General features: G+C 42.5%; 1 protein-coding gene across 1 annotated transcript in view; it reads right to left on the minus strand.

Moving 5' to 3' along the window:
• HUWE1 (HECT, UBA and WWE domain containing 1, E3 ubiquitin protein ligase) overlaps positions 1-15007 on the minus strand; it is a 152893-nt gene that overhangs the window by 27154 nt on the left and 110732 nt on the right. Inside the window, exons 47-56 of the mRNA XM_011946573.1 lie at positions 14242-14456; positions 9870-10081; positions 8942-9124; positions 5354-5526; positions 4851-4999; positions 4025-4100; positions 3110-3208; positions 2390-2523; positions 2035-2203; positions 468-696 (exon numbers count right to left, since the gene is read on the minus strand). Coding sequence (XP_011801963.1) covers positions 468-696; positions 2035-2203; positions 2390-2523; positions 3110-3208; positions 4025-4100; positions 4851-4999; positions 5354-5526; positions 8942-9124; positions 9870-10081; positions 14242-14456 — 1639 coding nt within the window. The remainder of the gene's footprint in view (positions 1-467; positions 697-2034; positions 2204-2389; positions 2524-3109; positions 3209-4024; positions 4101-4850; positions 5000-5353; positions 5527-8941; positions 9125-9869; positions 10082-14241; positions 14457-15007) is intronic.

Here is a 15007-nt window from a genome sequence, read left to right on the forward strand (position 1 = left end):
TCCATAGTTTCTGGCACCAAGTGGGTGTCAATAAGCTCCCACGTGCCAGGCACTGCATCAGGTCACATTGCCTCCACTACACTCTCTCTGTTGTCTGTATACCAACCATTACAACACTTACATGCCTTTCTTTTACTTCTTAAGATTGTTTGTTTCACTACACTCTAAGCTGGAGGGCAGGGCTCTTGTCCTGTCTATATCTAAAGTGTTAAGTGCTTGGCAGTAGACACTTAATAATTGCTAAATACATGCGCAGAACTATTGACATAATTTGGTATTCCCCAAAAGGCTGCACTCCCCAAAAGGTTGCACATGTAATCCACAAAGAAATGGAACAGATATTTTATTTGTGTGTGTGACAAGAACATTAAGTGATGGACTATTTCCCCCAAGGTTAAGACAACGCTGAAGCACAGTGAAAATTCTTACAAGAGCTCTGACAAATCCAACAGATCTCTGTAACTCACCTCTGGAGTATAAGAGGAGGGTTGGGCTGGCGATTCCCAGGGTAGTGAACGTGAATGGTGTGGCCAGTATTGGCTGTCAGCTGCCTTAGGGTCCTCTGACTGCGCCCAATGCCCTGGGTGAGACGAGTTGTTGAAGAGCCACTGCCCAATGTCAGAGAACTGTGGTCTGCATGGCGCACCATCAGTGGATGGGTGGTAGGGATATTTCCTGGGGATGGGGGGATGTCTGCTGCAAGGACAATATGTAAAAGGGTCAGTGTCAAAAAGAAATTTCTTCCATGTTTGTTCAAGCAGAATCATGTCTCCTGGGCCTTACTTCCTCACACGGAAACCTGAGCTTTGTCCTTTCTCCCTCATTCCCACAACTCATCTACAATCACTGACACTGCCATAGCTTATGCCATCATCTCTCACTTAGATACTGCAACAGCCTCCTAAATAGTACCTTTTCCCAATCCATTTTCCACACTACAGTCACAGTGATGCTTCTAGGCCCCTCAGATACATGCTGCTCCCTCCACCTTGAAGACTCCTCTCCCGCTTCTTTACCTGCTCTTCTGTTCTTTGCCTAAGATGTCACTTTCTCTGTGAAGCCTGACTTCTACAGATTGGGTTAGATAACTCTTTACCTCTGTGCTCTCTTACCATACTGCAATGTAATGCCTGCTTAGTTATAATTCCTAACAGACCACTCCTATGAGGAATGAGGACTGTTTTCTTCTTTACTGCTGTATCCCTAGTACCTAGGATACAGTATGCACTCCTCAAATATTGTTCAATTTGCTGAATGGACAGAGGCTCAACTCTAAGGGAAACTGATGAAAATCACAAAAATGCAAAGAGAATCATAGACGTTATCTTGAAAGTTATCTAATCCAACCCATTTTTTTCTCAAACTTTTCATTTACAGGTGACAAACTGAGGCTCAAAGAGGTAAGAGATTAATTGGCCAAGATAACAGACCAGAATAGTTCAGTGTTTTCTGCTACATCACGCTTGCGATTTAAGTTGTCAAGACCTGCCCTATCAAGACAGCTTGATTCTAAGAACTTGATTCTAACTTGATGCTAAAAGGGAACTTTGACGCTGATGGGGGAGGAAGAGATTCACTCGTTCTCCCGAAAAGATGCATCCTGGATGAATAGAGTGAGTATGTTCAAATCTGCTCCCTAATGCCAAGCTCAAAGGTGACCATTCAAATCCTCAAGATCTTGTGTTATGGACATAAGGATTATTGATTGCCCTGCCACTGTGGTGTGCACATGGGTGCCTGATGCAGTCAGCCTTGGTCTCATTCTTTTTTTAATCAAGCAAATCATCAAGTTGTCCAGGCTCTAAAATGGCTGCCTATTTACTGAGGTGAAGGGAACAAAAGCAGCCTCTCACTATTCCTTCTCTTAAGTATACACTAATGAGACAGATGGATTCAGATATCCCTTGCCCCAGGAAGTCAGCATAGGAAAAGAAGTGCTGTCTGTATCAGATCGGTTTGGTCCACTGCTTGGCTTACCCTAGACAAGGGTATAAGAATCAAGAGAGAAAACCCAGCTGAGCCCCTGTATCTTACTAGCACTGGAGAACATGTTGTCAAACTCAATGATGAGATCATCCTCCCGGTCAAAGCGCTCAAATCGGACCAAGGGAGAAGCGTTCATATCAGGATAATCCTCATCCAATTCCATCTCAGAGCCATCGTCGTCATCGTCTTCATCTCCCTCTTCACCTTCATCATCCTCCTTAAGGGAAAATAGGAGATGGAGAATTGCTGGAGGTAAGGGTTTTCTGAAGCCTGGTGCCATGGCCACATGTGCACATGAGGGAGGGAGACGCTGAGGCTAGCAACCCAGACTGTTGGTTTTCTGCAGCTCTATGTTCCCATGGAAGAGGTCATCTGAACCAACCCAAACGCAGTCCCCCCTCACCTGATCATCTTCCTCATCTTCCTCCTCCTCCTCCTCTTCATCCTGACTATCATCCTCATCCTCGTTACTGCCACTGCTGTCCTCTTCCTGAGTGTGCTCCTCCTCATCCTCAGGGTCCAGGATATTCATGGAATCTAAAACAAAGGGAGCACATTGGAGGACTAAACTGAGTAGCTAGAAAATAGGCTACTGTGCAGGCCAGCAGGCTGAGTGGTAAGGTGATGGGATATCTGACTCTATGAGAGGAAGAACCAGATCTGGGGTGATGTACAGACTTACTGAGCCAGACCCGATTTCCTGAGAGTGCCAATCAATGCATCAACACACTGAGCAGGGTGGCTGAATGTGGAGGCTGGCTAGAGGGTGGTGCTTGAGGAGCCATGGTCTAGGACTTGGCCAAGTCTGCTGGTGCCCCCTTACCTTTTCAGCCCTACTTTGCTATTGACTATATCCTGTTGGCAAGAGGGAACCTGCAGCGATGATAGCAGGCGGGTGAGAAGAAAGCGAACCAAGTAAGAAGTGGCAAACTTTGGGCAAGCAGTAGTAACATGTTATTTGAAAAACTGGCTGAGGATAAAGTGGATGGTGTATGTCAGCGCATGCAGACAGATGCTTCCTTATTCTGCACATGTGGGCAGCTGCCTCCAGGAAAACCCTAGTGTAGTGTCTGTCAGACGTGCAGGGCAAGAAGGGAGGCCTTTCTGGCCTCGGCACTCTCACCTTCTCGGTTGGCCTGCAAGGTGGAAGCTTGGCTGAGGTTGGAAGGAGCTTCATCCATCAGCACGTCCTCTTGTGATTCATCCTCTCCACTTCTGCTCACTGAAGGTTACAGAGCAGAGCCTTCACTGAACAACAGAGGACTTCCCTTTCCAGACTGGGTGCGTCTAAAGTAGCTATGTACACCTAGCAGATATCCATTTTTTTTTGGATGAGGGAGAAGACCTGGATTGTCTGCTGTCAGCTAGCTAGGTGAGCTTGGCCAGTCACTTTACCTGTCAGAGTCTCAGTTTCCTCATCTGTAAAACGGGATGATTACATCTGCCCTGCCAATCCCACTAATTGTGAAACCACAGAGGATACTGGGTGTGAAAAAGCTTTGTAAAACTTAAGAATACATGTCTACTTCCATTTATCCTTTGATTTCCTTGATCAACAAAGTAAAAACAAGTAACACATACACCCTCAGAGCCAGGTGACAGTAGGGTACCTTTGCCATTTTCCCTCTGAGATTTACAAAGGGCCACCCTCAGGGAATGATCATTCTTTTTACACTACTGAGACTCAGGGGCAGAAAGCCCCTGGACTTCATTGAAGAACTGAAAGGAAGCGCTTTCTCACCCTACAGCCTCCTCTAGGCCTCCATGAATAAACACTCTTTTGATGTGCTTGATGTATCATCTGTATCAATGGCCACTCCCACCACCTCCCCCACACAGGCAACACTTCAGACTGCCACAGGCCTGTAGATGTCTTGTGAATTTCTCATCTGTAAGACTGTCAACATCAAGACAAGCAGCGATCTAGGCTGGCTATGAGCCCTTAGGCAGAGCTGAGCAAGCAGATGATGAGAAAAAGGGTCCTCCCAAGAGAGACTGAGGCAAAGGAAGAGGCTATACTCAGTTCTGGGGCTCTCACCTATAATTGTACTGTTCCCAGATCCGCCATCCCTCTCAAGCAACTCATCTATCAGGTCCTCCAGCTCATTCTCAACCTGGAGAGAAATAGAACATATATATGGATGCACACAAGTCTATCATTGTGCTAGCACTGAAACCCTAAAAAAGGCCAGCAAAGGAGCATACATTTCTAGGATAACATGTGACAGAGGATGTTACATGAAACCACACATTCGGTGCTAATTAGCACAGAAACTACCACGTGCTGCCAATCCACAATCAGACTGTCCTTCAAATGGGTCCATCCCAGTTATCTGATACTGGGTTGTCTTTATACTGTCCAGGAAGACATAATAGATCTCTTCAAAGCCAGCAGCTTAGGACCACAGGCCCAATTTCTTACCCAATGCTACCAGCTCCAGAAATTACAATGCTTTCCTTTAGGGTCTTTAGAAGACTGCTATTTTAATGCCCCAGCAAGAGCTGGTGCTATAGGTATAAGGTGGCGTTAAGGAGCTTCCATTAATAACCAGAGCCAAAGTAAATCAAAGACCCTGGGCCCAATGGTCTCAGGCCAGCTTTCTACTTCAACATTTCACCTGTGCCTGTTTTCTGGTTGGGATCTTCATCATTTCATAGCACATGGCATCCTGACCCTGCCCCCACCCCTCTTTTAATACAATACAAACACATTTACTGAGCATCTACTAAGCGTATCACCCATGATCCTCTGCAAAGCAGCCAGCATTGAGGCAAGGATCTAAAGTACTCACCCACCCACACCACCTGGCAAGGGTTTGATTCAGCGCCGCAACAGGGAAATGCTGGGTGATCTGCCTCCCTACCTGCATCTCTTGTGAACTGAGCACCTCAGGCTGCCCAGCAATCACCACTGAGTCGGTTTCAGCCTCCCCATCCATGATATCCCCATCTGCCACCTCTGTCTGAGTGACATCATGATCCTCCTCCTGCACTTCTGCTTCCCCAGGCTCGCCTGAAACAATCAACCAACCAGCAAAATAATCAAAGAGTGCCTATGTGCTGGGCACCACAAGGCAAGCGCAAAGACAATAAGGTCCCTTCCTTGGGTAAGTTTACAAGTTCTCAGAGAATAAACGAATGGGTGACAAAGGAAAAGACAAGGCTACGTGTGAGGATAGCCAAACAAGGCTGCATTTTGAAGGAATTCTTTGTGGGGCAGATTCCCACGCCACTATGACAGATCTCTGGAAGGCCAGCAAGTTCCCAGGGAAACACCACCAAGCCAGAACAGTTTTGTGATCCCAGGCCCATAAAGCAACTACTCCCACCCCTCCAGCTCTCCAGTCCATTGGCTCTGATTCCCTACCTGGGTCCTGCTGGTTGCTATTGGAATCTTGAGAGGCTCCTTGGGCATCCTGCTCAGACTTGTTCTTGCTAGAAGCACTCTTACTGCCAAAAAGGCTACTGGGCTGGTTCACAATCCGGGAAAGTGTTTCCAAAGGCTTCAGAGCAGCATTGACTGTGTTGGCCATGTTGGGACTGAGATAAGGAAAGATAAAGAGATGAACTGAGCACAGAAATACTAGGTGTCTATCTTCTAAGTGACACTAAGGTTCTTACAATGGAATCTACTAAGAGAAAAGGGGCAAAAGGTCATACAACTAACATTCCACTTTTGTTTAGAAAAAAAAAAATCTGACTTAAATGTCTTCAAGGGACCCACCCTAAAAGCAAGAGTTAAATCAATGCCATATTTCATGGGGCCATGGAAAGCACATAAGTAACAAATTCTTGACTGGAAGTCAGAATGTATTCTGGATGACCACATGCAAGCAAGGAACTTCTCAGATGTACTCAAGATTTTTTTGTTTGTTTGTTTTTTAAACCATCAGCATTTAGTCCCCAAACCCTAAGAGCTCAAAGGAAGGAACATGATAAAAGTTCTTTCTTTCTTTTATTTTGGAGACAGGGTCTCACTGTGTCACCCAGGCTGGAGTGCAGTGGCATGACCTCGGCTCACTGCAACCTCCACCTCCCAGGCTCAAGTGATCCTCCCACCTCAGGTTCCCAAGTCGCTGGACTACAGGCGTGAGCCACCATGCCCACCTAATTTTTCTATTTTTTTGTAGAGATGGGGTTTCGCCATGTTGCTCATGCTGGTCTCGAACTCGTGAGCTCAGGCAACCTGCCCTCCTCGCCCAGCTGATGTTTCAAGTTCTGTGAATTTCAAATTACACTCTGTAGGGCTTCCTAGAGTTCAATAAAAGTACAACGGGCTGCAGTTGAAGGTGTGGTGTGATTTCTAAGTGTAATAAGGTGTGTGAGACCAACTAGGTGCCCACTAAAACAAGAGCAGCTCTGCTTTTATCTGCTTTATGTGTGCATTTATGTGTGAGCCTATGTATGTATATGTGTGTGTGTGTGTGTGTGTGTGTGTGTGTGTACCCACTAGTACCAAGATAGCAGTCTGATACCATATCACACTAAAAGTAACCAAGACTCATCAGAACAAGTGATCCCAGAAATAGGGCAAGGAAGGTATATTGTGCCAAAAAGCTTTCAAAAATTAATGGGACAGCTGGGTGTGATGGCTCACACCTGTAATCCCAGCACTGTGGGAGGCTGAGATGGGAGGATTGCTTGAGCCTAGCCTGAGCAACATAGTGACACCGTTTCTATTAAGAGGAAAAACAACAACAAAAATGGGGAGAAAAAATTAATGGGATCATTACCACAGGCCCAGTGAGTATCAAAAAGAATAATGATAGTAATGGAATTATTCATTACAAAGTGGAAATCTAACAGAAACCACCCTCCCACCTTAGCCTCCCAAGTAGCTGGGACTACAGACATACATGACCAGCTAATTATTGTATTTTTTGCAGAGACAGGGTCCCACTATGTTGCCCAGGTTGGCCTCGAACTCCTAGGTTCAAGTGATCCACCAGCCTCAGCTGTGATCAAAAGGCATCACAAGTAATGGGACCAAGTAGTATTTACCTGTCTCCTGAAGTGATGTGAGAAGGGCAAATATCACCCATGTAGTATTTTTGCCAAAAATGTTTAACCTGACCCTAACCATTAAGGGAGCAATTACACCAATGTAGACTGTGAGATATTCTGTAAGACATCAAGCCTGGACTCATCAAAACAGGAAAATGTCATAAAAAAGAAAAGAAAAATGTGACAACCAAAATGCAACATGTGATAACTCACTGAAGCCTGGATCAAAACACTCTCCCCCAGAGTACAAAGACATAATTGAAATAACTGGGAGTATGTCAATATAAAATTATATAAATTTAGTATTATTATATTATTGGTAAATTTCTTGGATATGACAATGGAACTGTAGCCATATAAGGGAATGTCTGTTCTTAGGAGACAGATGATCAAGTACTCAGATAAAGTTTTACACTGTTTGCAACTAATTTCAAATGATTCAGCTCCTGAAAGGACAGAAAGGGAAGAAATAAAGCAAAATGTTCAGCAGTGGTTAATCTAGGTAGACACATGGTGTTCATTACAGTACTGTGAGTTTGAGATTTATAAATGTTTCAAAAAATTGATAGGTTTGTAGCAATAGGACAATTAAGTCATCTTGAAGGGGTCACATACGTCAAAGGTATAATAATTTGAGCATGAAAAAGTGACTGCAGTGATCCAAATAAATTCAATCACCAGTTTAAAAACAAAACAAAACAAAAAAAAACCAATGAAAAGTTGAGTCCATAATATGACTTAAAAAATAGAAAGCCAGAAAAAAACCTACATTTGAATCTCAAATGTAAATAGAAAAAAATTAAGAAATTAAGTTTTTATACTGCCTAATAGAGCTTGTATTTTAGCACAACCAGACATTCCCTTTGGGGCTAACACAGAAAAATGCCAGCTAATAATGTATTCGAAATGAGAAATTAGTAAGCTGTTATTCATAAGCCTCAAATAATTGACCCAGGCAAGAATTATCAACTGATGTTAAGGCTATTATTTAGGTATATGATTGATAGTGCAGACATCTGTAAAGTGCCAAAATAACAACAGAGATGACTTTCTATTAAGAAGAAAAAGTGCAATTACCATGGGAGATGTGTCTCCCATGATACAATATGAGCTATACATCACCTAGGCTACACATTTCAGCCCAAAATGTTTAAACTGCTTCAATAAGCCTCTAAAGCCTCTAGATCTAACTAGAAGTTTACAGAAAATAACAGGAAGTAAAGGATCAAGTTAAACTACACTGCAAGGAAGCAACTGCACCAAATTTAGAAGGCAAAAACATGATCGCTTCAACAAGCTAGAATCATGAAAAACAAAAACAAAATAAAGATCGAAATAATTAAAAAAAAAAATTGTATTAGAATAAGAGAGATTCAGAAGACATAGCCAGATGTAAAACAAGTCCTTAATTGGATTCTGGTTTGGAGAAAAATGCTTAATTATGGATTTGGGCATTAGGTAGGATGAAATTTATTTTCATAGCAAAGAAGTGATCGGTAACTGAAAATAAAAACGAAAATGCCCCAAATTTCCCCCAACACAATAGCATGTATCATATAATATCATTTTAGTAAAAAATACATTATTTATGCATGCAAAGAAAAACACTGAATAATAAAACCAATAACGTCATTATGGTATCTGGGTGGTAGGAATACTTCTTATTTTTACTCATCTGTATTTCTTATAATACACATATAATCTAATAAGTGGTTATTTTTCATTAAAATGGGGGAAGCTTGAAAAAAAAAATCACTCTAATAGTTCAACTCTCGAGTTTATAGCAAGTAAGAATCAAGGCTTTAAGAAAGACAAGTGCTAAAAGCCACAATAAGAAAGAGTCGCGTCTCCCACTTGTACCCAAAGTTTTCGCACCACACCAGCTACCTCCACATCCTTCACATAGTGAGGCTGAAGAGAAGAAAAGCCTGGGGCTGGGGCATGATTTTACCTGGACAAGTCTAAGCTGTGAGGTACTCTAGCCAGGTCATTAACCAGTCCCTTCTTCAGGAAGAGCCGAATGATGTTGTTCATGCCATTGTGCTGGGTCTTCGCTGTGGCACTGCTGTAGAAGCTGGAGGTGGAGGGGCAGGACTCCATGATAGTACTGATGATACACATTACTGCCTGAAGCCTGGGAGAGAAGTTTGACATCTCTATCATACGAATATAGCCATTTCTCAGGCCAAGTCTTTACAAAATAGCCTCAGATAACCCTCCTGTAACTTTTGTGCTTTCTTCTGGAAATAACATCTAAACAAACAGGTGAAAACACACTCCCTAGGTGATAGCATTCATTTTCTCTTTTTTAGACAGGGTCTCACTCTGTAGCCCAGGGTGGAGTACAGTGGCGAAATCTTGGCTCACTGCAACCTCCGACTCCTGGGCTAAAGTGACACTTCCACCTCAGCCTCCCAAGTAGCTGGGACTACGGGCAGGTGCTACTATGCCCAGCTAATTTTTTGTAGAGATGGGGTTTCGCCATGTTGCCCAGGCTGGTCTTCAACTCCTACTCCTGGGCTCAAGCAATCCACCAGCCTCGGCCTCCCAAAGTGCTGGGATTACAGACATGAGCCACCGCGCTCAGCCCCCATTTTAAATAAAATTTAAAATATAAGATCAAATAACCTGCTCAACTTCCTTGAAGACCCTAAAAATACACTTAACATTTCCCTTTATTTTCTCTATGTTTACCCACTTACTCTAATGGTAATCAGTGCTCTGGGTATTTTCAAGCACCAGAACTATTTGAGCGGACCAGAGAGTGTATGATGCCAGTATGACAAGAAGTTTTGTCCAAATGCAAAACCACCCATGGACTAAGAAAAGAGGAAGGGGATGTTCTTGGCTATTAGCCCTGGATCAGGTACGAATCTTACCTGGCATGCTTCTCTGTACTCTCAGCCATAGCCAGTGCCCGTCCCAGGGCTGCTTTTACTTCATTCACTAGGGCCACCTGGGCATCTGTGCCACTCCCTGCTGCAGCCAGGCTTGCGAGGAACAGGCGGGCCAGGGCAGGGGTGTCCTTGTCTTCTGCATTCTGGGTATGTGGGAGCAGGTGGTCCAGAACAAAAGCCAGCACACTGCAGTCCTGAAAAGTCATGAATCATGACATTTACTTACAAGCACAATTATGCCATATCATTTGCACAGGACCAAAGATACACACACACATAGTATTTCCTTAAGTCACCCAATGAGTGATTATTATGTCCACTTTATAGATGAAGAAGCCAAGGCTCAAAGATACAAGCAAGTAAGGAGTAAACCTGGATTTTAGAAAACTTCCAAACGCCACCCATTTCCCACTACACAGCTTATACACTGTTATGTAGATGTCATGTATTTTTAAAACCATTTTTAAAAAACTTTATTTTTATTAAAATGTTTTTAAGGAGATGAGGTCTTGCTAAATTGCCCAGGCCAGAGTACAGTGGCTATTCACAGGCATGATCATCGCACACCACAGCCTCAAACTCCTGGGAGTTTGTTCTCACACCTCAGCCTCCCAAGTAGCTGAGACTACATGTATGTGCTATTGCACCTATCTTAAAATATTTTTACATGTGTTATTTAATAGAACTACTTACAGCAAATCTATAAATAGGTAAATATTTTCTCATCTGATAAGCAGTAATCTGAAGCCCCCTAAAAAAGTGGCTTGCACAAAAGAATTTAGTCAAGGGCTGAGGACTCAAACCTTGATTCCTAATTAAGTGGTATAAACCCTTCAGTGCTCAATTAAATTGAAATTATTTACTGACACAACGTGCCCAGGACCCTGTGCTATAAAATAGAAGCTGGTTAAGAGCTGAGCAAGAGACAGCAAAGTCACAGAAACTAATATGCAAAAATATTTAATGCAAGGTTATTTAAAATAACAAAAGAGGCTCAATAGAGGAAGGAAATTAAGTCAGACTCTTCTTTTTTCTCTAACTATAATTCCTGCCTAGACAATTCCGTATCTTAGAAACAAATTCTGTTGTCATTCAAGCAAATTTTGGATGAAAATACACTGAATATTTTGGAACTAGATAGGTAACAGTTGCACAACACTGTGAATGTACTAAATGCCACTCAATAGTACACTTTAAAATGTTTGATTTGTAACTTTTACCTCAATAAAGAAAATGTAATATAACTTTTACCTCAATAAAGAAAATGCATTGAATAATTCGAGTCTGGGAAAGTGAATAAAGTGACCTTGTTAAAACAAAACAATTAGAAATAACCATTAATTTCCCAGTGGTGAATACATATAAAGTTAAAACTGTTTTCTGAATAACCACATAGAAAGGACTTAGCTTTGGAATCACAGCCCTAGCTTCCAATTTTAGCTCTGCTACTCTGTAGTATGGTCCCAGGCAAGTTACTCTCCTCTATTAAAGAGATCAGTATCAACAACCTTGCAGTGTGGAGGTGAGGATTAACAATAGTATTTATAAAGCACTTACCAGTACCCAGTACTAGTAGGTCACTGGACACATATTAGGCATATACTTAATAAATTTGTAATTAAATGTCTTAATCCACAGGTAATGCTGTTATACATTATGAATACAACTGGCATAAATGAGTTAAAGCTTCGGAATAAAGCCTGGCTAGGTGTGATGGCTCATGCCTGTAATCCTAGCACTTTGGGAGGCTGAGGCGGGAGGATGACTTGAGGCCAGAAGTTTGAGACCAGCCTGTGCAATATAGCAAGATCTCAAAAAATAAAATTAGCTGGGCGAGGTAGCATGTACCTATAGGTCCCAACTACTTGAGAGGCTAAGGTGGGAGGATCACTTGAGCCTAGGAATTCAACGTTGCAGTGAGCTATGGTTGTACCACTGCATTCTAGCCTGGGAGACAAAGTGAGATTCTCTTAAAAAAAGGAAGCCTGGCTGGGCGTGGTGTCTCACGCCTGTAATCCCAGCACTTAGGGAGGCAGAGGCGGGCGGATCATGAGGTCAGGAGATCGAGACCACCCTGGCTAACACGGTGAAACCCCGTCTCGACTAAAAATACAAAAAATTAGCCGGGCGCAGTGGTGCGTGCCTGTAGTCCCAGCTACTCGGGAGGCTGAGGCAGGAGAATGGCATGAACTCGGGAGGCAGAGCATGCAGTGAGCCAAGATCACGCCACTGCAGTCCAGCCTGGGCCACAGAGCGAGACTCTGTCTCAAAAAAAAAAAAAAGGAGCCTATTTATGTATTTATAGGACTTATGTCCAGAATACATTAAAAAACTCAACAGGAAAATAGAATAAAAGAGTTGAACATTTTCCAAAAGAGAATAAACAAATGGCCAATAAAGACATGAAAAAAATGGTCAACAGGGAAATGCAAATTTTAACTATAATACAATACCACTACAAACCCATTAAAATTGGTAAAATGAAAAAACACCAAATGTTGATCTCCCATATGCTGCTGGTAATAATATAAACTGACCTGGCAACTCCGGAAAACTTTTGGCATTAGCAGAACAACTATCATACTCTAGAGGTCAGCAATTCTTACTCTTAAGCATATACTACCCAACAGAAATTGGGTAGTTCACCAACTTAGACATATTCATAAGAATGCTCATAGCAGCACTATTTGTGATAACCCCAAAGGGAAAATTACCCAAATATTTATTAGCAGTAGAATGCGTAAAAGATGTATTTGTTTTGGTACATGGTACATTCCACAGTGGAATTTTATACAGATGAAAATAAACTTCACCTGCACGCAAAATGAATCTTGCGAGTATGTTAAGCAAAAGAATCCAGGCAAAAAAAAAGAGTACATTCTATGTGATTCCATTTATATGAACTACAAAACCAAGTTATGGCACTAGAACTCAAGATAATGGTTATCTTGAGTGAAGGTGAAATGGTTGGGAGGAGGTGCACTAAAGAACAAGGAGGGCAGCTTCTGGGGAGCTTGTAATGCTTTATTTAACTTGGCTAGTGGTTTCCTAGGAAAAATAGACTATTTTAAAGATTTGTGTATTTTTCTATGGATATTAAACTTGGATTAAAGTAAGAATAGCTTTAAAAATGGCAGTTGCTTTCAAAGACTGCAACACTAGTGCCCCCACTCACTCTCAGACCCTTTTGCCACTTACTAACCATAAAATTACAATGTGATCCACAAAACAAGGCACCCTTATGGGAAAAAATATCTGGGCACCCGTTTTACATATGTGGGAACATGATATAGTTTCTCAAAGTGGCCCACTCAACTTAAAAAAATCTAACCTGAGGATAATCCCGCATCAGGACACTTCATTCTTTTCCACAGCTCTACTAATGAACATTTAGGCTTTTCCTATATTTTTATTACCAATACTGCTACCACATCTGGTGTCTTTGCACATGTGAGTACATCTGGAAGATAAACACCTACATTCTTATTTATAAGGTTTATTCAACTGTCCTTTAGACACTTTCACTTAGATGCCCCACAGATACCTCTCAAAACTCCACATTTTCTCTTCAAACCTTCCCCTCCCCTTCTATTTTCTTGTTAGATGCCAACCCATAAAAGCAATAAAAAAAAACTCCACAAATCAAGAAACATCCTTGAGTCTTTCTTTCTTCATCTTCCAAACCCATTTCTTGTCCATTTGTACCTTAAAAATGTTTCTTCAACTCACCCGTTTTCCTCCAACTTCACCAAGATCATACATTAACTAGATTACTCAATCAGATTCCTAACTGGTCTCTCTGACTCCAGTCTTCCCTCTTCAACCTCCACAATGCAGAACAAGGGACTTTCAATAGAACAAATCTCATTAACTCTCTCAGTGAACCTGATGAAAAAAGGCCTAGCTCTTTCAAGTTTCTTTTGCCACAGAGTTTCACTCTTGTCACCCAGGCAGGAGTGCGATGGTGCAATCTTGGCTCACTGCCATCTCTGCGTCTCCTGGGTTCAAGTGATTCCCCTACCCTCAGCCTCCCCAATGGTTGGAATTACAGGCGCCCGCCACCACGCCCGGCTAATTTTTTTTTGTATTTTGAGTAGAGACGGGGTTTTGCCATGTTGGCCAGGCTGGTCTTGAACTCCTGACCTCAGGTGATCCGCCTGCTTCAGCCTCCCAAAGTGCTGGGATTACAGGCATGAGCCACTGCACCCGGCCTTGCATGTCTTAAGATGCCTCTTCTCACTCATTACTTGGGTTAGCACTTAGCATGCACAGCTTCCCAGCAGTGTCTGACACAGGCAGTACCCAAATGATGGAACTACAGTATAACATCTTAAGTAGAAGTTGGAAATATTACCTCTTTGATCAGTTCAGACTGGCCCACAGTGTAGCTGTAGTTGGCAATCAGGGTAGCAATACCAACATAGGACCTCACCAACTCTGCCAGAAGACGAAGGATAGTGGAGGTAGGCATTAAAGGTTTGCTGCCCTTGCCTTTCTGTTTGCCTTCCTCAGAGGCCCGGTCCCCTTCTTTATCTTTCTTCCCATCTCGAGACTCCTCTGGAGTTGAAGCTGTTGAGAAAAGTCAAACACTGGTTCAATTCCACACTGAAACACTGGCAAAATCAAGTCTTAGATGGAAAGAATGCTATTTCTCCTCCTCTTTAAGCTACTTGTACAAACTGAATGCTCTTGTGACACTGCAGTGGAAGAGTAGAGAACCAGGATAACTCAGGTCTCAGATGTACGTGGTTACAGTACAACAGGGATGCTTTGCCCAACTACTTGTGCATCTCCCTCCATTTCCCTCCTTTTACATACTCCAGAAATACTCTACTAACAGTTCTTCAAACATGTCTTACTCCCTTACTTCTTTCTTCCCTTATGTCTGCCTGGCACACTTTTATCTAGTTCAGCTCAAATGCTGATCTCCTCCATAAATGCTTTCCTTTCTCATCTAGACACACTGTGAGACACTTTACGTGTCCATCATATGTCCAAGTATGCCTTCATTCTGGCAGTTATCTTGTATTATAACTCTTGCAGGTCTCAGTCACTAGACAAAGTTCTTTAAGTACAGGGAACAAATCTGATCCATTCTGGTGTCCAATATAGTCTGCCAC

Source organism: Colobus angolensis, unplaced genomic scaffold, assembly GCF_000951035.1.
Source record: "Colobus angolensis palliatus isolate OR3802 unplaced genomic scaffold, Cang.pa_1.0 Scaffold250, whole genome shotgun sequence".
NCBI lineage: Eukaryota > Metazoa > Chordata > Mammalia > Primates > Cercopithecidae > Colobus > Colobus angolensis.